Source organism: Carassius auratus, chromosome 44, assembly GCF_003368295.1.
Source record: "Carassius auratus strain Wakin chromosome 44, ASM336829v1, whole genome shotgun sequence".
Taxonomy (NCBI): Eukaryota; Metazoa; Chordata; class Actinopteri; order Cypriniformes; family Cyprinidae; genus Carassius; species Carassius auratus.
In genome coordinates, this window is record NC_039286.1 from 5,971,194 (window position 1) to 5,994,950 (window position 23,757).

Sequence of the window (23,757 nt, forward strand, 5' to 3'; positions counted from 1 at the left end):
ACCATTCAATGATATTCCGTTCCGTGGACTTTTCTCTACTAATGCCGTTCTGCCCTCTTATTGGTTGTTGGTGGAGTTGTAAAGAGGCGTTGCACGCAGCGCTGAGGCTTTATGTGCGCTTGTGGTGGGCTGCCATATAGGGGATGAGGGGGAGGGTCTGCCATTCATACAGCATCTGCATCATTTTTACTCTATATTCTAGGCTATACATTACATGACATAGCCTACGTGCCATAGAGGTATGGTAAACCTCTAAACAATTGAGGCCATATGCAATCAAGCAACGTGCCTCTTCTTTTCTTTAATTCAAAGAAGAAAAATCCTATACGCGCAACTATGTACTATTAATTATACAACTACATGTGTAATGTATTTTTTGTTACTCTAACGCAAAATAACTATATATGCCTACAGTATATGACATCTGTGGCCTAGTGTTACGTGACCTAACCAGACTGAACAAAGCGAATTATATATACACTTCCGGTGCCTAAAGAAAGGGGAGGGCCATGTGGAACATAGAAAAGTCGTAATGGCGAGTGGTTAAGGCGGGCCTCCTTCTGGCACAGCGAGAGGAGATCATAGGCCTGTGTGTTGGTTCATGCAATAAACTTTAGACTTATTCCCCCATGATTCGACACAATTCTTTAACTGTTCCACAGAAAAAGGCTTGAATTGCATAATATCTGGGAGTGCGGCCTGCAAATCGCTCGACCTTCCACGTATAGCGGAGACATTTACACTGGGCCCACGCCCTTATGCGCCTTGTTCTCTCTCTCCCTCCTTTTCTGTCACACACACACACATACATAGGTCGTGCTGGATTTCTTTTTTTTTTTCAAATATTTTTCTGTACACGTAAACAGATAAAGTCGTTTTTTATGTAGTCAAGTTGTAGGCTATAATATTTGCATCGCAAGTTCAGAGTACGGCACGTCCGACATATTTCTGATAATTGTAGGACGAATTAAGATTTAACGCCCTTGGAGGAATCTATAATACGCGATACTATACTTGAGGGTTGTTTTAAACAAAAATGACAAATAATGTCCTTCCAGAAATCCGATAGTAAAGAGTGGATATCAGATGGTCACTTCAGGATTTTTTTTTTTCTGTTTACGTGTGGGCGAGTCAAATTTAGTTTGAGACAATCTATGTAATTTATTTGATATGTCATACCTGGCGTTTAAATTAAATAAGAAAAATTGCTAAAATATATTCGTCTTTGGTTTACCAAGCGCCATAATAATCCTGCACACGTTTAAATTTAATAATAACAGTAATTAAAATAACAGTTTCGCTATGTTTGATAATAATAATAATAAATTCTATAAATATAGGCTATTAAGAACCAGAAGCATGCATAGATAAAATTATGATTAAAATAATCTGATTTTCCTCCACCTTTAGAGCACCCATGTTATAAAGGCTAGTGATGGGATTTAATTAATTTCGCCCATGACACTACTATTTAATTTTATTTAGCTTTTTAACACATACATGCACACATTGAATTAGAGTAAGCTATACATCATGTTTTGTTCAATCACCATTACCTCATTTAAAATCGTACAAAGAGCCATGAAATCCTAATTCAGTTCAATTCAGTTAAGTTGTTTTATAACTGAATATAACTAGCTTCTTTTAATGCCATAAATATGAACTTTAAATTGTATATACAATAATAAAAAGTAAGAATATCTGATTTCTCAAAGTGTTATTGTGGGTAAAGTCAGACAGCATGGGCCTGGATGCCAGTAGTATAGCTCGCACAACTACTACAGTAGAAAGGCACGCACATGACGCGCTCCTATTGGTCGAACAGGAGACCAATGAGAGCGCAGCTCCTTTCTGCTTTACTACTCTTGCTGACTGCTGCATCGGTGTTCATTCATTGGTTTTCAGCCACTGCTCTTCGGTACGAATCCAGGCGCGAAAAGTCTACTATGGGCCAGAATTAATTCATTTAGTTTCAGAATTAGAAACCGGAACACATATGCACCATGCATTTTCTTTTCCTTTTAATTTAAAGGTTAAAATACCTGCCAAGAAAGAAAAATGTGAAGGAGGACTTCGTTCGCAAAAGGTATTTCGAGGCAGTTCGCATGAATGTGTTGTATATTAAACATTTTCTGATTCTGAAAACGTAACATAAGTTGTTAATTACAGGTCTTATTTTATGGTTTTAGATACCCAGTCCTTTTGTCTAGGACTCATGTGGGGATTCTCCTCCCCTCATTCGTTGGTCAGATCGGAAGCTAATTTTCCTACCATAATTTCCCCCCCTTTTGCACCGTCCATTTTCTATAACGTTAGTCAACTTTTATATAAACTGTGCAAATTAATAAGTACTTTATAGAATCACTAAGCCTAAACGTACAACATGTTTGTGAGGTTGCTTTAAAATGTATGTTATTGGAAAGGAATGCGACACGTTGCTCCACCCGTCAGGGGGACGTTTTCTATAGGGACACGTCGTGTATGTAATGTTATGCTAGTATGCGGATTGAGGGTGGCATATGTCTGTTTGACGAAAAATATCTGCGGGCTTTCCTTAAAAGCACCAGGATAATTTGCCGTTTAATAGAATTAGGGACCCAAACGATAGCATAAATACGTTTTAAGCATAGCCTATACATTATATACAAACAAAAGGCTAACAAAAGCATAAACTGCTGCCTTATATCGTCGAAGAACACTGCAATTAAACATTATGTAAGTTAGAAATTAGTTTTTTGTACCGTTTCAGATTTAATTTACTTTTTTTGCTTGTTTTCAGGCTATACTCCCTGTTGAGCGAATGTATGGAACATTCTTTGCGGTTTTCGCCATGTTTACGCGAATACATTTCTTTGAGAAACTTTCATGCAAGTTTCGTACATAGCAAGCACATTTGTTTCGGGCAAACGTTGTTTTTTAACAAGTAATTTATTGGAAACCTACTTCTTCTTTCATACTGATTTTGTTTTAAGGATACATTTTTTTGAAAGTGTAGTCATGTGTATGTTCTTGGCTGTATTAACCAAGGTGCATTTATACAGAAAATTGCGGTACCGATTCACACCTTCCAATTTAATGTAATTTTATTCCCCTCTAAACTGCTTCCTGTGTTCACGTCAAAGAACTCAGAGTTCATATATTAATTGCTTTAACAAGCGTTACAATTACATACTCCAAACTTCTTTAGGTTACTATCATCCTAAGGAATGTTTGGAGTGTTTAGTCATTTACGTTAGTTGTTTAAACTGAAGGTTACGTTCATCTAGTTATTCATTCACTTTATATTAAGATATTTTGAATAATGTTTATTTTTATACTTTGAAAGGACAAATTTAAAATGGAAAGTTATGTAATTGAACATTTGTGTTATTATTATTGTGCTTTTACCCCATGTAAAGTTGGAAGTTTTACATGTTTCCTTTGATATTTTATTTTGAGATATTGTTTTTTTGATAAAGAATATGAAATAATGGTGATCCATAAAAAAAAGCAAATAAACAAAACAAAAAGCTAAATAAACCTCGGCCTACACAAGTTATTTGTAGGCTATGGCCCATGTAAGTCTAGTCTCAGAGAATTTTATTGTTAAACAACATACGTTTATTTTTCTTTATCTTTTATGAGCTTAAGATTTCAAAATTAAGATTTACTTATATTTGTCTCAAATAATTTTAAGAGAACAGTTAGCATGACCTATGCAATGAGTTGGGCCTGACCTTTGACTGTGGGGCCTCAAAAATCAGAGGCCTGCAACCATGTAAGCTAATGAACAGCTGATTGGAAATAATAAGTGGTATTTTGTAAATGTTTAATAACATGCTTGGTTACAGGCTTGTTTTAGTGTGTAATGTCTGAAGATCTTAACAGACCTGTAAAACGTGTCTAATGCTTTACTCATTGTCTCAAGCAGAGCAAAACTAGATAGGCCTTAGGTGTCAAACGCTTAAATAAATATAAAGTGTTTCATATAGCCTGCAAAGGCATTAAGGGTTAAGAATGCCCTCCATCCCTGGAAATTATTTTTATATAGCACAATATTTAAAATAAATTTTACCTTATACAATCAGTGATATTTTGAGTGGTTAATTTAAATCCATAATTCATAGCTTTCTAGATCATTCAGAAATGGATACCGTTTTTTTTTCTGTCTTAATGGGTGTAGTTGCCATTGAAGACATGGGAGGTCATATAGCGTGCTCTAATTCCCTGACGTTCATTTGAATTGAGTGGTATGGTATGGTATTGTATTCACTCTTTTTTTTCCCCATGTGTGCCTTGATAGGATATGTTTATAGGTGGCCAGGTTGATGATGTGCATTGAAGAAAATCCAAATTCAAGGAGATTCTACAGAGACTTTTTGGGTCATTTGAATAATTCAATTATTTGTAATTTTGAACTATTTTTATTGCTGAAATGGTCTGGAAATGTACGAACAAATATGAGTAAAACAAGAAAAATATTGTATGATATTGTACACAAGTAGTGGGACTTAAATATTTAGCTTATTCTGTGTGCAAGTTGACTTATGTGAGAGGATGGCATAACGTTTTGTGATATCCATTTTCACTACATATGATCAAGATTTTTATTCGTCACATACAAAATTATATATATATAGCATATATAACCAGCAGTGACATTTCCTTGATCAAGCTTTATTTGTCATTATGAAAATATACTGACAGCTGATGCATTCTGTTGATTGTGCATAAAAGATGACCTCAGTACAAGACGCAACACAATTATTAGAGTTCATTGACTTGTAAAAGAGGCAGTTAGCAATTTAGAACTTTTAAGTCCACCAAAGTCTGTTTTATAGTCTTTGTAGCCTGGTTTGCACATTTTTATGTTTATTCAAAATTATTTTTAATAACATTTTAGGACTGTTGGCCTCATATCACTTCCTTGCCAATTCAGGGAGTGAAATCTTAACGATAGCCTTGTCTCAGAACTTCCTCACTCTTCCACTCTACTGATCTGAAATGCCTGGATAGGTGAAAACAATATGGCCGACAGTCTAATGTAGCCAAGCTCTCCAAACTGCACTAATGGAGTACCTTGTGTGCTTGTCTGGTAGTTTAAGATGGATGATTTCCAACACACTTACATATTCACAAATGGAAGCAGTTTAAAAAACCTTTATATGACTACTTTAGTTTTTGTCTGCAGTGAAATATTGTGGTTATTTATTATGATGATGTTCCAAGCTATTTTACAGAAAGGCAAAAACATTTACTTTCATTTTTATGATGAAATTGTAACTATCAACCATTGTATTGTACAAATTATTTCTGTATGATTTGTATTTGATCTTCATAGAAGGTTCAAATAAAGATTTTTGTTTGTTCACATTTTATTGTAACAATCTGATAATGCAAAGTATCAAATGTTCTTCTTTTCACCTGTTACTATTATAAATAATTATGACCAAATTATTGCATTTCAGATATTGGAATGTGTTTAGGTTTAAAACCCATCTCAAAAACAGTTGTGACCATTTTTTTCACAGAGATTTATTATTACTTGCTAAAAACTAATTTCTTAGCAATGAATTAGATTTGTTTTTATGTACATTTTGTCTATGGTTTTTAAATTCAAAATGTTAAAGCAAGTTGACAATTACTGTATTGTACATAACTACTGAAAAAAAATTATGCTTTCATTCCAAGCTTTAAATAAAAACATAAGACTAAGTAGCACATCAAAGCATGTCTTTTCAGAATAAAAAGCACAGTTATTTTGAGGTCTTTATTTCTTGAAAAAGACACAAAGCAACACAAATTACTCCTGAAAATAAAGGTATTTGTCACAGATAAATGGAGGCAATCTCAGCATGCTTTCTCAAGTACATGATGCTCTGCCTCATGGATGTACAGTAACTCACACACACACACTCACTCACTCACTCTCAGTACTGCATTCATACCTGCTAAAAGATGCCCAGTATATAGAAAAACTCATATCACACCATAGGAACGCACAACCAAAAAAAAAAAAAAAAACACATAAAATTTGCATTTATGATCTCCGCAAACCTTAAACTTACATAAAGGGGAAGTCTACAAATTAATACATTAAACAAATCTTTCTCTAATACAGTGAGTTTTTCCATGTACTTCATGTGTTTATAAATGTATATGCAAACAGGCAAAAGAAGTCTTGAGGATCTTCTTAGTATCGTCCTGCAAAACACAAGTTTTATTAGAATGAGTCAACAGTTAAAGTTTCCATCACACGGTATACCATGATTTAGTGGGCTAACGGGTGAATAATGGGATTTCATAAGTAATGCACTCTAGAAGCTGTGACTTATCAAGCAGGCAGGCATGCATGCATTTGGGCATATGTGGAAAATTTAGATTGCTCAATGCTCAAGGCTTTTAAATCCACTCACGTGGGCTGTATGAACGAGATCTTGAGCGAGACCTGTACCGGCTGTAATAAGGTGACGGAGAGCGCCTCCTGCTGGAAAAGAGAATAAGGGATCAGAATTCACAAGCACATCACACAAACAGTAGAAATGTTTGACACACTGCAGTATATATTCAGTGTTACCTGTATCTATAATCATACTCATCATAACGGTCGTATCTGTCATAGCCACGATCGTAATTCCAGTCCCGTCTACGGCCACCGCTGCTGCTGCTGCTGCTCCCACCTCCGTTACTAAAAGTGTCACATCTGAAGTGTTATTACAAACCACCCATACTAGCTTATTCAGCATATTTGTCAGTGAGAGATTTTTGGCCGGCAAAATACTCACTGTGTGGGCCGACCCATGTAGATGCCTGGTGTGGGTGTGTGTGGACGTTTGGTGATGGAATAATCCACCCTGATGCGCCTTCCATCCAGCTCCATGCCATTAGCCCGCTCCATCGCCTATAGTGAGAGATAAATGGTATTTTTAGACAGAATATACAATCAGAGCATGTTATAACATTAGAGTGCTCAAAGAAGGTCTGAAAAACAGGAATAAAAATGTCTTAATGTTTAAGGATTAAAGCGACAGTTAAAATGGAAATTCTGTCATTATTTAATTGTCCGTGTGTCATTCCAAACCTATGAATTCTTGTTCTATGGAGCGTAAAAGATGTTTTGAGAAACCTGGTTTTTACTAACATTAGCAAAAATTAATAAATGCTTTAAAAATATACTGCCAATTGATAGTTTTAATTAGCTGATGTACTGTCTGATGTTAACATATGAGAATGATTGTATCATTCAGACCAATGTGCGAACATATAGGAAAGAATCATTTAAAAAGAAACAGTCACAAAGTGGACCTTACTACTGCATTCAAGCTAGTTTTACTTAACATGAGTGCAATATGTAGCCAATTAAATATAAACTGTCATTTTCATGACCATTCAGGCCTGTAAATCACAAATGGCGTGATATTTCCAGATTTATCTAAACAAGACTGTGTTCACTAGATTACAAGGGGTAATCTGCATTTGTACTTAAGATGGCATTAAGTGAATCACTAAACTGCTTAGACCGTGAACTTGCACTGGCAGGTCATTTCTATTTGGGGATGTACCTCTTTAGCATCATCAATATGCTCATAGTAAATGAAGGCAAAACCGCGAGAGCGTCCTGTTCGCTGGTCGTAGACAACATTGACACCAGCTAAAGGGCCGTAACGTGAGAAGACCTCTTTCAGGTCTCGCTCTGTTGTGTACAGACTGAGACCAAACACACCCAGACACGTGTTTGGGTCTGGATTGGCCTGAAAGAGGAACAGAGGTGTCAGCACTAGAACACAGGACAAAAGATATAAAAACACCAAGAACTGCACAACGACCAAATAATACACAAACTGTGTGATTAAAATTCAACGGCTGTAACAGCATTCAACAGCAATGAACTACACAGAAAAATTGTACACAAATATTACTGATCATACTGAAATATAAACTTCAAATTTACATAATGGACCCTTTTTACAAGACTGTGATGACGCGTTGAACAGTCATCAGCATCGTGAATTCTCAAAAGTTTTTCTTTGTATGTTTTTTTTATGTACATTTAACACACTATTCTTTGTATTATATCACCTTTGCATCACCTTTGGATAAAAGCGTCTGCTAAATGAATAAATGTAAAATGTAATGCATCAAATTACAAAAAAAAAAAACAGTTACTGCTAACGTGAGGGTGTTTTGTCTATGGGAGGAACGATAAATTTAACACTGTTCTCTCTTCTGACTGCCATTATCGCTCAATTTTTTCCCTTTTATTGAAAGTCACGAAAACACTATTGTAGAGCTTTTCTTTTGCTATCTGAGCAAATTGGAATGCTAAAAATATATTTGTGGTACTCTCCCATTCACCCATTCTTCAAGTTAACCCAACTATGATGATTTTCCACTGGCGTGAAACCCAGAAATGTTAAAAGGGTCCATCGGATCTTTGATGAAACTTTCACTTATATTTGGGGGGGGAAGCAGACACATTGTAATTTATTTCTTTATCTCCTGTTGTGAACCTTCAAATCTTATACCATAGAAAATATTCACATGCAATGACATTAAATAACAACTGGACGTGATGGAAAGCAGCTCAACATTTCGTTCGTATGTAATAACCAGTCTAGGTTCCTCAGTGTTCATTGTCACACCATTCCAAAAGATGCATGTACCGTTTTCTAGGAAATACTTCATTGCTTTCTCTGTTAGAGCAGCAAATCAACATTGCTAGCTAATTCTCAGAAATTTCTCTGGGTAACTGTGTGACAGTATTTAATAACCCCATAAAAGAGATTTTGATGCAAAAACAAACATTACAGCTTTCCGTCCAACCAAAACATTTCTAAGGGCATCACAGTAAGAATATGGTCATTGCATGAGCCGTCTGAAGGGCTTCAGTCACTGCAGGAAGACAAAGCCATTCTTTAAAAAGCAAGAGTCACCACATGGACCTCTTAACCCCTTTAAAAGGCAACATTGAGACTTGTTTGGTCTAGTGGTTAATGTTAAAAGGTTAAGAAAGGTCCACATACCCTGGCATCACCATGACTGTGCGAGTCTTTTTTGGAGTCATGGCTGTATGAGCTCTGTTGATGTAATAAGAAGGAATAAAAGGGGTTATTAAAGACAGTCATGCTCGTCCCCGGGAGGCTGTGATGGGGGTTTGCATGCATTTTATACAAAACAGAAACAAACCTTTAAGACTAGCAATTAAAACATCACTTAAAAAAAAAAAAAAGTTCTTGATCTATAGCAAAGTGTGTTGCGTTTTTTTTTTTTTTTTTTTTATCAGAAAAACTGGCCTACGCTTTCAGAAAAAAAATATATACAAAGCTGTCACTGGTCAGCGGTCTAGGGCTGTACCCTAGAAAAACACATCTTTTTATTTACCCTGAATGGTATATTTTGAAAAGGTACCACCCCAGTGACAGTTTGGAACACTTTTTCTGAATGTAGAAAAATGTAGATATGTAAATGTAAACATGGTACCACATAAGTATGACAAAGCTTGTTTCCAACTTTTTTTTTTTTGTAGAAAAAAGTAACGAAGAATCTACAAATATTAAATTAATAAAACACATTTTTTTAAGACTGCAGAAACAAAGAAAATTTAATTGTACCCCCAAAATTATTGTTTTTTCCCCACAGCATTTTAACTAAAAGTTTTATTTTAATACATTAATAATAATTTATTAATTTCAATACTGAAGTCATTCTGGAAGTTCGCTAGGGCCCCCAGCCACTTGGCTATGAACAACTGCTGTATGCTGCCATTTATTAAAATAAAATGCATTTATAAAAATAAAATAAAAATAAATATATATATATATATATATTAAATGGATTTGCAATGATATGAGGTAAATAAACAATGACAATAAAATGTTTGAGTGAACTGTACTTTCAACAGCAACGACAAAGCAGTAGTTTTGGTCTCTCTGAACGTTGACCCCTATCCCATGATACTCACCCTGCTGCCGGCGTGTCTACGGCGGTTAGACATGGGTGATGTGCTCTGGCTCCGTCTGCGTCGGGAGTCAGGGCTGTAGGAGCGAGAACGGGACTTCTTCCGGTGGGAGTGAGACCGAGAGCGGCTGTACCGCCGATTTGAATGGCGACGAGAGTGAGACCTGGAAAGGACCGAAAACAGACAGTAAGAAATGTGAAAGCAAGTTCATTTCCATTCATCTATCAAGAAATGACCTTCAGCTAATGTTTGAACTGACCTGGACTTGGAGCGGGATCGCGATCTGGATTCAGAACGTTTGGGTGCTCGGGAAGGGCTGGGAGAGCCAGACCTGCTTTCAGTTTTGGGCTGGGCAGGACTGCCCCGCTCCGATTTGGAAGGAGAGCGGGATTCCTAACGTCACAGCAATGTGTTACAACATTAACAAGACGAACATTTACAATGCAAGCAAACTTACACACTCATACCACATTCCAAACATTCACTTTATTACAGCTGTGGAGGAAAGTGTTAGAATGACTTAAATTACACCATGAATAAAAAAAAAATACAAATGTATTAACATTATAGATACATTTTAAAATGCTACAAAGTCATCAAAGGACCTTGTGATGCTTGTTCTTTAGCCGAATCACCATAGTAAAGCTACAAACATGCAAATGATCATCAAGATGAGATTAGAAAGACACTTGGAACACAAATTCTGCATTTACTTAACCTACGGACTCATTCATTCTTCGGTTTTCAGTATACGCTATTCCTCTCTCTCAGGCATTTTATTCTTCGGTCTTCGTTTGTTCAGTTTTCATTTTTCTCTCCTTTTCATTTCTTCACCCCAATCTGAAACCTCTTTTCTTTTTTTCTGCTTTAGACACATTACGCGAACGTGCTGCTATCTGACAGATCTTCCGTTCTTTTCTCCCCTTCCCACTTAACCGTCTGCTCTGTAAACTTTTTTTCTCTGTAAAAGCCTTCTTTTATCTTGAACATTCTTCCACATTCTTGGCCTTAACTCTTCAAATCCTTCACGACCAATAACCTTAATGAAAAAAGAACATTCAGAGCGATTAAGGTCAAGGGAAATTTAGGGTAAAAATGTAGTGAACTATTCAAATTCCACCAACGTTACTCCTTTTGAAATACAGATGTTTTTTGGCTACATAATCATATGGTGTAAGAGAGAGAGGGGTAAGGAAAGATCAGAAATGTTGGAAAGAGAAACCAAAAGTACTCAGGCTGCTATTGTGTGAATGCAGGCTCGTGTTTTAACATTAAAACACGTGTTAAGTCATTTTCTAATCAATATCTGCTTCAACAACTGCAAGAAAAAAAAAACGTTAACGTTATATAAAAATTCATGCATCTGAAAATCCTTACTATATCCAACCCAGAAACGTTATTACATTTATTTGACATTCAACATCGTAATGGACTCATATAAACATTTAAAGTGACTTAATGCTGAATGTCTAACGAATTAGTAACCCTTTGCATCAGCTTGTCTATCTGCTCAGTTAAATTGTAAATAAACAAAAGAAAGGAAAAGGCGGTTAACGTTAGTTGTTCACTAATCGAGCACTACCGCAAAGAGAAAGAGAGAATATCTGAGGTAAACGGACGAACGGTTTACACCGAAATAATGCTTACCCTCCCCTCGATTTGTGGCTCCTCGGCATCACTCATTTTTAAAGTATTAATGATTGAAAAAAACGTTTAAATAAAAATGTCCTTCCTCGACGACTTCCGCTCTTAATGTAACAGCAGAAAATGGCTGACCAGCTTCAGCGCGCGGTGAACTATGGGAGGCGGGAGGCTCAACAAATACGTCACATCCTCTTCAACGTGTGGAGATAGATAGATAGATAGATAGATAGATAGATAGATAGATAGATAGATAGATAGATAGATAGATAGATAGATTAGTTAAATTATGTCTGAATTTATTATGTCTGTATAGGTGTATTATTAAGTTTTAGTTTTATTTAATTTGAGTTATTTTAATACTTCAACAAACTAAATGGAAATATATATATATATATATATATATATATATATATATATATATATATATATATATATATATATATATATATATATATAACTGATAAATGTGTATGTGTATGTGGTTGTATACACATATTAAATTAAATTTAAATTTAATTTAAATTTATGCATTTAGCAGATGCTTGAACAGTTTTGACATTTTGTTGCTTGCTTTTGTCATTTTTCTTTATTTTTAAAATGTATATATAGATAGTAGTTATAAAGTTTTAGCACTAGTTTTGGATCTGTTTTCAGCTGTTTTAATACTACAACTGTCAAATTGCTTCGGTTGTCCTGATTTGTAAGTCGCTTTAGATAAAAGCATTTGATAAATTACTAAATAAATAAAAAGAATATAGATTATATGATTATTAATTATATATTATAAATCAAAATATCCAAAATAAAAGTGTATTGATAGAAGGATATACACAGATCATAGAATGATAGATAAAGGTTTTGTGTTTAAATATACACTAGCAAATTATGTTTATAAATGATAGATTATAAAGGAATAAAGTTCACTGTGCTCAACTTCAGTCTACGGTGCACAGATCAATCAGTCTCATCATATTCTATTCAGGGATCTGGTCGAGAAACTTTAAGAAGTTCTTTAAGAACTTGTAGGAAACATCCATGTATGATTCACTGAAGAAGGCTAACTGCCGAAACGTTTGATTGTTCTCTGCTGCAAAATTATAATAAATCATAAAGTGATTAAGAAGATTAAGCGAGTGTGGATCCCTGACTGAAATATAAATTATAGATTATAAATCAACATGATAGATAAATAGATAGATAGATGGACAGATAGATTGAAACAGAGTGTGTATTAATGTACACTAGCAAATTATAAGATTATAATTTATAGATTAAAAGCAACATATTCGGAAAAAAAAAAAAAAAAAAAAAAATACACTTTATTGACATGTTACTGGCAGCATTGCATTATTTGAAGCACTTGGAAGAAAGCGTTCTTATTTAAAAGAGCTTTTTAATTAAGCAATAAAAAAACAACGTTTCAGCACATTCACTGACACATCTGAAGTCTGGCACATGTTTTATTGTATGGACTGAGTTGTGTTGTTTGGTACAGTTCCTCCTGAAAGCTTAATGCTGCGTTTAGTTTTGCTGTGATTCAGCTCCATGTACTAACAGCAACTGAGGTATATCCCCACCCTTAAACAAATCAACCTGCTAAAGAGACATCAATCAACTATTGACTGAGATAATTCTTTGGATCAGCTCCTTTCCTCCACAGTTCAATAGCTAATGTATAGCAACCCATAAAGTCTTAACAATTAAAAGGTGCTACGTGTAAACCTTCGCTCTGGAGTCCATCTACGTGCAATACACAACGTTAGCTAGCTGTGGAGACAGTGCGTACATGGTGTCTTTTAAAGATACTTGATGAAACACATCCGTATATCAAAAAAAAAAAAAGTGTTCTGTTAGAAAACACATCCTATCACTCTCTCGTATCTTATATTCCATATTGCACAGAAGTTATAAAATATACTTGTGATCCATGAATATAAGACAAAACAATCAAGCAGAAGCTCATGTGCGCAACATAAATGTCTAAAAGCTGTTTTAGTCTAAAAAGAAAAATTGTGTGTGTGTGTGTATATATATATATATATATATATATATATATATATATATATATATATATATATATATACAGTGGGGCTCGAAAGTTTGGGCACCCCTTGCAGAATCTGTGAAAATGCCATCAGTCATTTTAAAAAAATAAGAGAGATCATACTAAATGCATGTTATTTTTTATTTAGTACTGTCCTGAGTAAGATATTGTATATAAAAGATATTAACATTTAGTCCACAAGACAGAAAAATTGCTGAAATTATTAAAATAACCCCACTCAAAAGTTTGGGAACCCTTGGTTCTTAGTACTGTGTTCTGTAACCTGATGATCCTCGACTGTCTTTCTGTTTTGTGATGGTTGTGCATGAGTCCCTTGTTTGTTCTGAACAGTTAAATTGAGCAGCGTTCTTCAGAAAAATCTTTAAGGTCCTGCAGATTCTTCAGTTTTCCAGCATCTTTGCATATCTGAACCCTTTCCAGCAGTGACTTTATGGTTTTGAGATGCACCTTATCACACTGAGGACATTTGAGGGACTCAAACACAACTATTTAAAAAGATTCAAACATTCACTGATACTCCAGAAGGAAACAATATGCATTAAGAGCTGGGGGGTGAAAACTTTTGGAATTTGAAGTTCAATGTAAATTGTACTTAATTTGTGTACCGGGAAACATACAAGTATCTTCTGTTGCTTACGAAGGGCAGAACTAAATGGAAAAAAAAAATATTTCAACAAAATAAGACAAATTTGGCCATCTTCATCATGTTCAAAAGTTTTCACCCCCAGCTCTTAATGCATCTTGTTTCCTTTTGAGTGGGGTTATTTTAATAATTTCAGCAATTTTTTTGTCTTGTGGACTAAATGTTAATATATTTTATGTACAATATCTTACTCAAGTCAGAACTAAATAAAATATAACATGCATTTAGTATGATCTCTCCTATTTTTTGAAAATTACTCATATTTTCACAGATTCTGCAAAGGGTGCCCAAACTTTCGAGCCCCACTGTATTATATATATATATATATATATATATATATATATATATATATATATATATATATATATATATACATACACACACACACACACGTTTATTTATTTATCTCTGTATCTCAGTCTTTGCTGCAGTGATGCAGAAGATGTCCATAGCCACAGTTTCCTATTTCAAAGAGTGCGGCTTATGTGACCTGTCAGGTGATTGTGACAGGAAGTACAGAGGGTAACTACGTCTCTCTGGCCGGTGGGCAGACCTATTTTGTTTGGTGGACCTGGAAACAGTGACTCTGGCAGCAAGGAGAGTGCTGGCACCAACAGCAGGATGGGAGATGTTCTGTATAGAGGCATTCACAGCAGCCTCCACTTTCCCCTCCAACTTCACCAAACGGTTGAGAATATCATCTAACAGCACAGCAATTGTCCTCTTCAAGTCAGCTTCAGCAGAACAAGAGATAAGGCAAGGATTAGTATTATGTTATTTCTAAACCTCTTTCTACCACACCCTCCCTGAATGCGAAGCAGGCCATTTATTCACATAAGCTTCAAAAAAAAAAAAAAAAAAAAAAAAAAAAAAAAAAAAGAATAAATGTGTTTATTTTATAAAATAATTTAAAATAATTTAGATAAAACTTTAAGGTTTCATTTATTACCATTTGTCAAATGCATAATTAACAAAAATAAAATGGTATTGCTACAGCCCTCATATTATTTATGTTAATTTTTAAAATCAAAAGTTGTATTTATTTACACTGGAATTCTAATACTTGTTCACAGGAAAAATATACAAATGTAATGTGAACTAACATTGAGCAATATATTTTTACAACATTTGTTAGTCTTTTTAATTTTAAATGTAATAATCTTTGTTAATACTGTTTAATAAAAATACAGTTGTTTACATTATCATTAAAATTTTATTTTTAATTACTAACGTTAATAAATGGAAACAAGATGTTGTAAATGTTTTAATTGCTAGTTCATGTTAGTAAACACATTAACTACTGTTAACAAATAGGACCTTTTGTAAAGCATTACCAGCGAGGGAAAACATAAAATAAAATTTCAACTTGTTATTTTTGGTTAACGTAATTTACTAACTAACAACCAACGAAGTTCATTTTTAATTTCACTCATGTTAATGTTAAGTTTTACATTTACTAATAATTATTTAACATTTTTAGTAGTCTAAATTAACATTTGTTAATGTTTTATGAACAAAAAACATTAGCTACAATAAAATTATTTTTCATTGTTCATGACAACTGTTGTACTAACTGATGTAAATTAACTGAATCTTGTTGTGCAGCGTAAACAAATTTCTAAGCTCAGGCAACAAGTTAAAACTGCACAATTTTGTTTGGTTAAAATACGCAATAACGTTTGCTTTAGATGTCAATTTTGGTTATTTCATCACACAACATTTTTGTTTTGACTTTTGTGAAAGTCATATGGACTATAAAACCGCATTATAAAACCGCAGACAGGTTAGGAACAATGGGAGGGGGATTAAATAATGAATAGGATAATAAATTCTTACCATATCCTGCCATGGAGATGCCATGGGGCCCTGAAGGGTTCTGGTTCTCCTCACTAAGGACTTTGACATAGCGATGGCTGAGCTCGAGGATCTGTTGGCGGAGCTCTGCGCTGCTCTGGCGCCGTGGTTGTGTGATGGTGTAGTGAAGCAGCAGCAGACACCAGGCCAGGCCGAAGACTACCAGAAACACACTCAGTCTGTGAGACATGCTCCTACGCAGCAGACAGCCCAGCATGGCAATGCTGCAGGTCTGATGGGCGACGGGGTGGGGACAGGTTTATAAGAGGGTGTCAGGTTCAGGGCTGGGAATAATTAAGTCATGAAAAAGCAGAGTGGAGGTTAAAATTAGGAATGGGGAGAAGATCCTGTAATAAGGTCACTGGTCTCATGCATTTGTTTAGCTGTTTTGACTAGGAAATTATCACCATGGAAGATGGATGGTTTGGAAGTAATTGTCAATTGCTGAATTGGCATCAGGTGCAAGATGTATCTGTAAAATACAACACACACACACAAAACACGCAAACATTTTTTTAGATTAATCATATTAAATAGCTGTAGTTGCAGTAAATATGCAAAGCCTAAGATTTCAGTTTGTATTCATAAATTACGTTTCCATTCATAAGTGAACAGAAGCAGTGTCATCACTATTTTTCCCTCAGTGGTTACAGTGCTACTCTCCACCCAGTCACAAATCACTCAATGAGATGGTGCTTTAGATGTTAATTAATAATGCAGGAGGGAGAAATACGTCCACGTTTAATCATCACATCCCCACAGATCAGCAAAACAAGTGAAAGTGAAAGTGACATTCAGCCAAGTATGGTGACCCATACTCAGAATTTGTGCTCTGCATTTAACCCATCCGAAATGCACACACACAGAGCAGTGAACACACACACACACACACTGTGAGCACACACCCGGAGCAGTGGGCAGCCATTTATGCTGCGGCGCCCGGGGAGCAGTTGGGGGTTCGATGCCTTGCTCAAGGGCACCTAAGTCGTGGTATTGAAGGTGGAGAGAGAACTGTACATGCACTCGCCCCACCCACAATTCGAGACTAGAACTCACAACCCTTCGATTGGGAGTCCGACTCTCTAACCATTAGGCCACGACTTCCCCAATATCAGCAATGTTAAAATGTAGCATTGATAATATTAGTCAAGATGAAATCAATCTTGTTACTGTTATTATCAAAGACTGAACAAAGTACAAGGGATTTACACTGTGTGCTCCACCCTGTCAAACTATTGTTTTCGGCTGTAAAGCTGTAAAAAAGTATAGTCACATGAAATTTAAGATGGGAATTATAGCATAAAACTGGGTTAAAGCTTTGAGGTCAGACATATCATGCCTTTGCTGAAAAGATCGTTATTATTAGTTAAACACATCCTTCAGTTTAACTGTTAATGTCATCGTAAAGCAGCTGTAACACTGTATTGGAGAAAAGGATAGCATTAAAACATGACCACTGATATTTAACATGCAGTATAAGCAAATATACAAAAACCCAATAGCTTTCAGCATTCTGGGTAGAATCATATCATGCTTCTACACATGATTGTTTTGATCTTTTTTCTCGGTTCTCAAGGTCTGCATACTGATATTAATTTAAGCAGCTCAACGAAATCGACTGTACGACTGAACACCTAACGTTATCTCGACCAGGCCGGGTCTGAAAGGTGTTGAACAGCCTGGTGAAACTGCTACGATAACATAGCTAACACTGAAATTACCTTAAATACTTTGGTCAAGATGACAGATTCGTAGACTCCACATTGTTGACATCTTCTAAGCACGTTTGCTATCTTAAAAAATCTGTAATATTAAAACAATATTCAAACTGCAGCATAACTTCAAAGCATGCGTCTCTAAGAAGCTAATTCTTTTGGGGGTAAGTTAACGCCTTAAAATAAATACGAGATCCACCTGGTGTATCGAAACTAAGAACTAATACAGAAAAATGTCAGTAGTATTTCCCTCTGGTAACCACACGAGCTATTGCGTACGACGTCACGACGACACGCACCGGCCACATCCGGTTGTGAACTGGTCGAATCTTTTCAACGAATCAGTTCATAAATCTCTCTAGTCTAAACGATTCTCTCACACTGGACTGAGCAATTTTTTTGTACAATTAATTTCGAACGGTTCGTTTATTATGACCGGATGGACGGAAAAATAAGTAACAGCAAATGTAAAATACAAATAATATGTTCTGGAAGTATGTTTATGTAACGTTACGACTTGATTGTATGACTTGATTTGAGTGAGTCTGGCCCACGTCACTCACGCAAAAGTCCATAGGCAGCATGGGAAATGTAGTTCAGAGGTACAAACGTAGTCGAAATCTATGGTCGAAATTGATTCATTGGATTTTTACATTTAGATATTTTCAACAATTGTTTTTTTTTTGTTACCTAATTTAGACAATGTAGAGAAAGCTCTGATCGATGTTGTTTGTTCGTTGCCTAGAAATACATACGTCAAGAACAACCTTCATTACAAACAAGTTTTGCCACTCGATTACTTGTTTATATAAAGAGCCAAAACCACAAAAAAAAAAAAAAAGAAAAGTTTCACAGTCACTGTGGAAAAGAATTTTTTTTTTTTTTGTACATCCCTTTGAACCAGAGCCACCTTGTTTCTGTACACACAGGTATGGATCACAAGTAATATATATTATTGATACACACACGTAAACAAACAGATTCAATAATTCTATTTAATTCATGTAAGTCGCTTTTGGATGCTTAAATTTAATTAAATTAAATTTTATTTTATTTCATTCTCAGGTATAAACACCATTGCACAGACTTTGAGATGTTGCCAAAGGAAAAGCATATACAATTGCCCTGTTGGGTCAAAGGTTGACAGTGTGTATCTTATGAATACATTCATATCAATGGCAGTACGCTGCCAATGCAAACACACAAACACTGAGCACAAGGAAACTATGGGGCACTAGTGCAAGAAATGTGAGTTTTGCACCATTGCATCCCCTATTATTAATTGAAAGCTAACATAATTCATCATGTTACACATAAGCATTTAATAAAACATAAAAATGGATCTTAAAATTACCCATTTACCTCCAGGCACTCACTGCACTGGCTATCAATGTCCATCTATCTGTGGATGTTGTCAGCCTGGATATGCACAAGTGATGCTAGTTGAAACCAGGGAAGAGCGCATGGCATGGGGTCATCCAATGTGCAGAGCTGTTCATTATGGGAGGCTTTACTGTGTTCAGCTCACTGGTGGACATCTACCTGAGACTGGATCCAAGTGGCATAGGCAATACATGTGAACAGCACACACAATAGGCTAAGAGTTGTGCCACAACAAAAAAATCAAAATTAGCATTAGGTTAGCATATACCTTTAATATATATTTATATTATATAATACATTTTATGCTTTCTGATTAGCCTGAGAGCTAATTCTTAATATTTGTGTTTTGCTGTTTTGTCATAAATTGTGAAAATCAATCACAGCAAACATTTTCTACAGTGTTTATTAACCATATCATGAATGTAAATGTATTTATAGTATATGTGTGTAATATATTATATAATAATATTAACATTAACTCATACTGATATTATGATTAATAGATTAAAATAACCATACATAATTAAGACTTAATTTATGTAGAAAAATACATAAAATAAAGAAATCATTTTTTCAATATTCCAGTTTTTTTAAATTTAGTTTTTAATTTAGTGTTGAAATTTAGTTAATTATGAATGGTCCATAATTTTTATTTTTAATGAATATATTTAATAATATTTTTTAGTTAGTTTATGATTTAATATTAAGAATTTAGTTAAGACTTAGTTAAGAGTAAGACTTTAGTTAAGAGTTAATTGTGAATGCTTCATGCCACATAATATATATATATATATATTTGTATGTATGTATGTATATATATATATATATATATATATATATATATATACATATATATATATATATATATATATATATATATATATATATATATATATATACATATATATATATATATATATATATATATATATATATATATATATATATATATATATATATATATATATATATATATATAATTATAAAAATACTCATGTGATTCAGTATCTGATACTTTTGGGTCAAAATGTATATGAATATAAAAGAAAGTTTTATATTAGGTCTGTGAATTTTACTGGACTATTTTTAATTATCTTTTTTGAATTTCGCTTGCAGTTTTTTCAAATTTTTTCAAATTGATTTAAATTAGTAAAATTAATTATGTAGTTTCCTCTTTTGGCCAGCAGAGGTCAACAGTGTAACAGTAGTGTTACACAAGCTTCACTTCACCAACATTGACTTGACTGTGTGAGAGAGAAATATGTCTGTTTTCAATGAATTGGCTTTAAATTGTTCCTCTTTACTTGCTAATGTTCAGAAGAATAATACCAATTAATGGACTTAATTAAAAGAGTGTTTGTGCTCTATCTGTGAGATAAAGAGGACTGCGTGCTCTGTGAACTCGGCAGGCTATATGGCTCGCATTCAGTCACTTTCTGTTCAAGTAGCAGAAAGAAATAAGAAACAATTTCACCACTAATCATTGGTAAAGTTCCACTAGAATGGTTTTCTGTATGTGCTGGGCTGGGCATAACTAGCTCTGTCTTCCTCTGTGTGTGTGTGTGTGTGTGTGTGTGTGTGTGTGTGTGTGTGTGTGTGTGTGTGTGTGTGTGTGTGTGTGTGTGTGAATCTCAGAAAATGTTTGAATGTGCTGCTCTGTTTTTGTATTTGTGAATGTTTCATGACTCATCCTAAGCTCCTCAAGATTCGATTAGATTGGATTCGTTACGACTTCCTCTTTATATGTTCATACACTCTTCCTCTGTTCTGATATGCATCTCCATTCAATTGCTCTTGAGAACATCTGTCTGTCTCACGAAATGCGCAATTGCGAGTGTGTGTGACCTGCGAGACTTGCCTTTGGTGACGTCGGTACTGAAAAAGAGACCAAACACAGACTCTTCTCATTGCCATACTTGAAATAAAACTCACGGCTCATTGGTGGATTTTTCATCGCCACCAACCCTCTGAAAATACCTCACTGATTTATTTAGAAGTCTTTTTTGTACTGCCGCTCTTTGCCTGGTCCTCTTTTTATTTTAAGCCTCATTTAGATGGTGTTATATTATGCACCCTGCGCCTTTCTACCTTTTCAATAATATCTTTAATTCGTTCCCTCTCTTTTGTCCCCCTTCTCCAAATCCCTCAGCTTTAAATCTTTAGTTACGCAGAAATCAGTTAAAGTCACTGAGAGCGGGAGAAAACAAAGTGTAAAGTGGGCCTGTGTCTTACATTTACTTTAAAAACGAAAGGTTCCTCAGAAGGATAGTTAATGTAATTAAAACTATCATCATCATTTACTCACCTTCATGTCATTCCAAACCATATGACTTAATTTCTCCTATCCGACTGCATAAGACGCAGAATGTCTAGTCAAATCTTTTGCTTACATTTTAAGTAAATGGTGACTTGGGATGCAACAATAATGTTAGCCCAGCACTGTTCAAACTTCTATATACTTGCGTACACTGGAGAAAAACATGGATTATTTTATATGTACGTAAAATTAGTTTTGAGAATTTTTTTTTTTTTTCACCCAAAATGGGATAGACTGGCCATTCATTCATACCCATAGCAAGATGGCGCCCTCACTCAGAAACTCCATCACAGCATCACAGAAGTAACAGAACTGATGGCTCCAGGAAATCTTCCAGCTTTTTTGAACAAAGAGAAGATAGAAACGTTTTGAATTACAAAACATGAAGAAAACAAACAGTTGACTGCAACCGTGTATAGTTTATATGTGCTCTGAAAGCCATCTTTAGATAAATTAAACCCACAGCAATTAAAGGCATACTCCACCCCAAAATGAAAATGTTGACATTAAAGGGATAGTTCAAAAAATAAAAAAAATTAAAATAATGTCATTAATAACGCACCCTCAAACAGTGCACACAATGCCTCTGTACTTCTGATTTCTCCCAATATAGGGACAGGAGACTTGTCAGTCAATAAATGGAAAAACAAAGTAACTGGTGTTACTTTTTTTTAAAAAGGTAACTCAGATACTTTCTTGTAAATTAAAAAGTAAGCGTTACTTTACTAGTTACTTGAAAAAGTAATCTGATTACGTAACTTCACGTTACTTGTAATGCGTTACCCCCAACACTGGTGATGAGATGTTTGGTTCTTTTCCGCGAACCGGTTCTTTCGGACAGTTCTATTCAATAAACCGGTTGAAAAAAATGGTTCACCGGTTCTTTTGCACTCGAAGTAATGACATCATTGGCGATGATTGACCTTCATTCAAGCCTTTGGTTTACCCGTGCTCATAACATTAGCACAGAATCAGTTCAGAATCAATCACAAAAAGCTCCTCGGTTCTCGAATCGGTTCTCGAATCGGATGTGTCTGACAGAAATGGTTCTTGACTCGAGAACAGGGAGCGGCGGTACTGCCAATAAATTAGACCTATGTCATTTTTCATTGCACCATTTTAGTGTCCTCCTTACAAAAAAACACAAACATACACATTGTTAAAAACACAAATGCACAAATGCAAATGCAGTTATTGCATTTAATATATTTTGCAATGTTTTTCTTGCCAATGTGAGCCGTTGACAACAGATGGCGGCATTTACAAGCAGCAAAACTCAAAACGTGTGTCGACACTATCCATCCCTAGTGACCAGGTGTTTCAGTTCCTCTTACAAATGGCTTCAGAAATGTACTGGCTACATTTCTCATGGTTTAATGATGAATTGTGTTCTTTTAGGGCCTTGACAGTCTCTGGCCACTATCCATTTTCACTGTGGAAGAGAACATTGTGAACATTTTTCAAAATATCCCCATTTGAGTTTTTTGGAAGAAAGGATGGCATACTCGACAGGAATGACATGAGGGTGCATTTGGAGTAGAATATCCCCAAACATTAGGTCAAACATTAATAATAGTCCTAATTATGTTTTTTTTTATTATATTGGAAACACTTTCTTTTTAGGATCAGTTCTCACTTTTAACTAATTGCTTAGCATATTATTACTATGATTACTAGCATATTGGCTATTTATTAGTACTTATAAAACACATATTAATGTCTTATTCTGCATGTCCATATTTGAGAACCCCTAAAACCATACATAAACTTAACAACTATCTTAATAACTATTAATAAGCAGCAAATTATGAGTTTATTGTGGTCATAGAAATCATAGTTGATAGTTAATGGTGAGAGCTGGTCTCCAAACTAAGGTGACTAAGTCTAATTTTATATTTAAAATGATGAAAGAAAATATATTATTTAGAATTCCAGCTAAAATGCCTTCATGGTTTCTTGATATTTGCTTAAGTAATTTTCTCATTTAGATTGCCACTTTGGGCTATTTCTGGAGCCCTGTGGCCACTTTACTGCATATGCATTAAAATAATGAATTGCATTGAAAGTTCAAATATCTATTTTTCAATCATCAACTCAAAACAAGGGATTTGTTGGTGGTAAATTGCTTAATTAAATACACCTATGCACACAAACACACTTGTAAACACACACGCATGCAGTGTTCCACGATAATGAAAC

At 34.8% G+C, this 23,757-nt stretch overlaps 2 protein-coding genes and 1 long non-coding RNA gene across 6 annotated transcripts; 1 reads left to right on the forward strand and 2 right to left on the reverse strand.

Moving 5' to 3' along the window:
• The first annotated feature begins 1,860 nt into the window (after positions 1-1,860).
• Positions 1,861-6,003, forward strand: LOC113062258 (uncharacterized). The gene is made up of 2 exons (XR_003278516.1): positions 1,861-2,086; positions 4,283-6,003. It is a non-coding gene; the product is annotated as an uncharacterized LOC113062258 (long non-coding RNA).
• On the reverse strand, positions 5,736-11,737 carry LOC113062257 (transformer-2 protein homolog alpha-like). 3 transcript variants are annotated; one of them, XM_026231987.1, is made up of 10 exons: positions 11,585-11,725; positions 10,660-10,976; positions 10,197-10,330; positions 9,941-10,100; positions 9,003-9,056; positions 7,542-7,730; positions 6,765-6,880; positions 6,557-6,667; positions 6,396-6,466; positions 5,736-6,183 (listed from the first exon to the last, which is right to left on the reverse strand). In XM_026231987.1, exons 2-10 carry the CDS (start codon positions 10,669-10,671, stop codon positions 6,173-6,175), a joined length of 858 nt encoding a protein of 285 aa, XP_026087772.1. In that variant the 5' UTR covers positions 10,672-10,976; positions 11,585-11,725; the 3' UTR covers positions 5,736-6,172. The 3 variants fall into 3 exon arrangements, with proteins under 3 accessions (XP_026087772.1, XP_026087771.1, XP_026087769.1); XM_026231986.1 differs by lacking the exon at positions 10,660-10,976 and having other exon boundaries at positions 6,396-6,463; positions 11,585-11,737; XM_026231984.1 differs by lacking the exon at positions 10,660-10,976 and having other exon boundaries at positions 11,585-11,736.
• Positions 11,738-14,650: 2,913 nt separating this feature from the next.
• On the reverse strand, positions 14,651-18,150 carry LOC113062259 (coiled-coil domain-containing protein 126-like). Of its 2 annotated transcripts, XM_026231988.1 has the most exons (4): positions 17,865-18,150; positions 16,551-16,615; positions 16,126-16,427; positions 14,652-15,023 (listed from the first exon to the last, which is right to left on the reverse strand). In XM_026231988.1, the coding sequence occupies exons 3-4, from the start codon at positions 16,358-16,360 to the stop codon at positions 14,752-14,754; spliced, it is 507 nt and encodes a 168-aa protein (XP_026087773.1). In that variant the 5' UTR covers positions 16,361-16,427; positions 16,551-16,615; positions 17,865-18,150; the 3' UTR covers positions 14,652-14,751. The 2 variants fall into 2 exon arrangements, with proteins under 2 accessions (XP_026087774.1, XP_026087773.1); XM_026231989.1 differs by having other exon boundaries at positions 14,651-15,023; positions 16,126-16,615.
• Between the last annotated feature and the right edge of the window lie 5,607 nt (positions 18,151-23,757).

Bases quoted from the DNA above. Each gene is read 5' to 3' on its own strand.
- LOC113062259 (XM_026231989.1), bottom strand. From the start codon at position 16,360: ATGCTGGGCTGTCTGCTGCGTAGGAGCATGTCTCACAGACTGAGTGTG. The intron at 15,024-16,125 runs GTAAGAATTTAT...GTTCTGCTGAAG, and splicing joins CATCTCCATGGCAGGATATG to CTGACTTGAAGAGGACAATT.
- LOC113062257 (XM_026231984.1), bottom strand. From the start codon at position 11,620: ATGAGTGATGCCGAGGAGCCACAAATCGAGGGGAGG. The intron at 6,881-7,541 runs GTACATCCCCAA...CTCTCACTATAG, and splicing joins ATATTGATGATGCTAAAGAG to GCGATGGAGCGGGCTAATGG. The intron at 6,467-6,556 runs GTAACACTGAAT...TCTCTTTTCCAG, and splicing joins GAGTATGATTATAGATACAG to CAGGAGGCGCTCTCCGTCAC.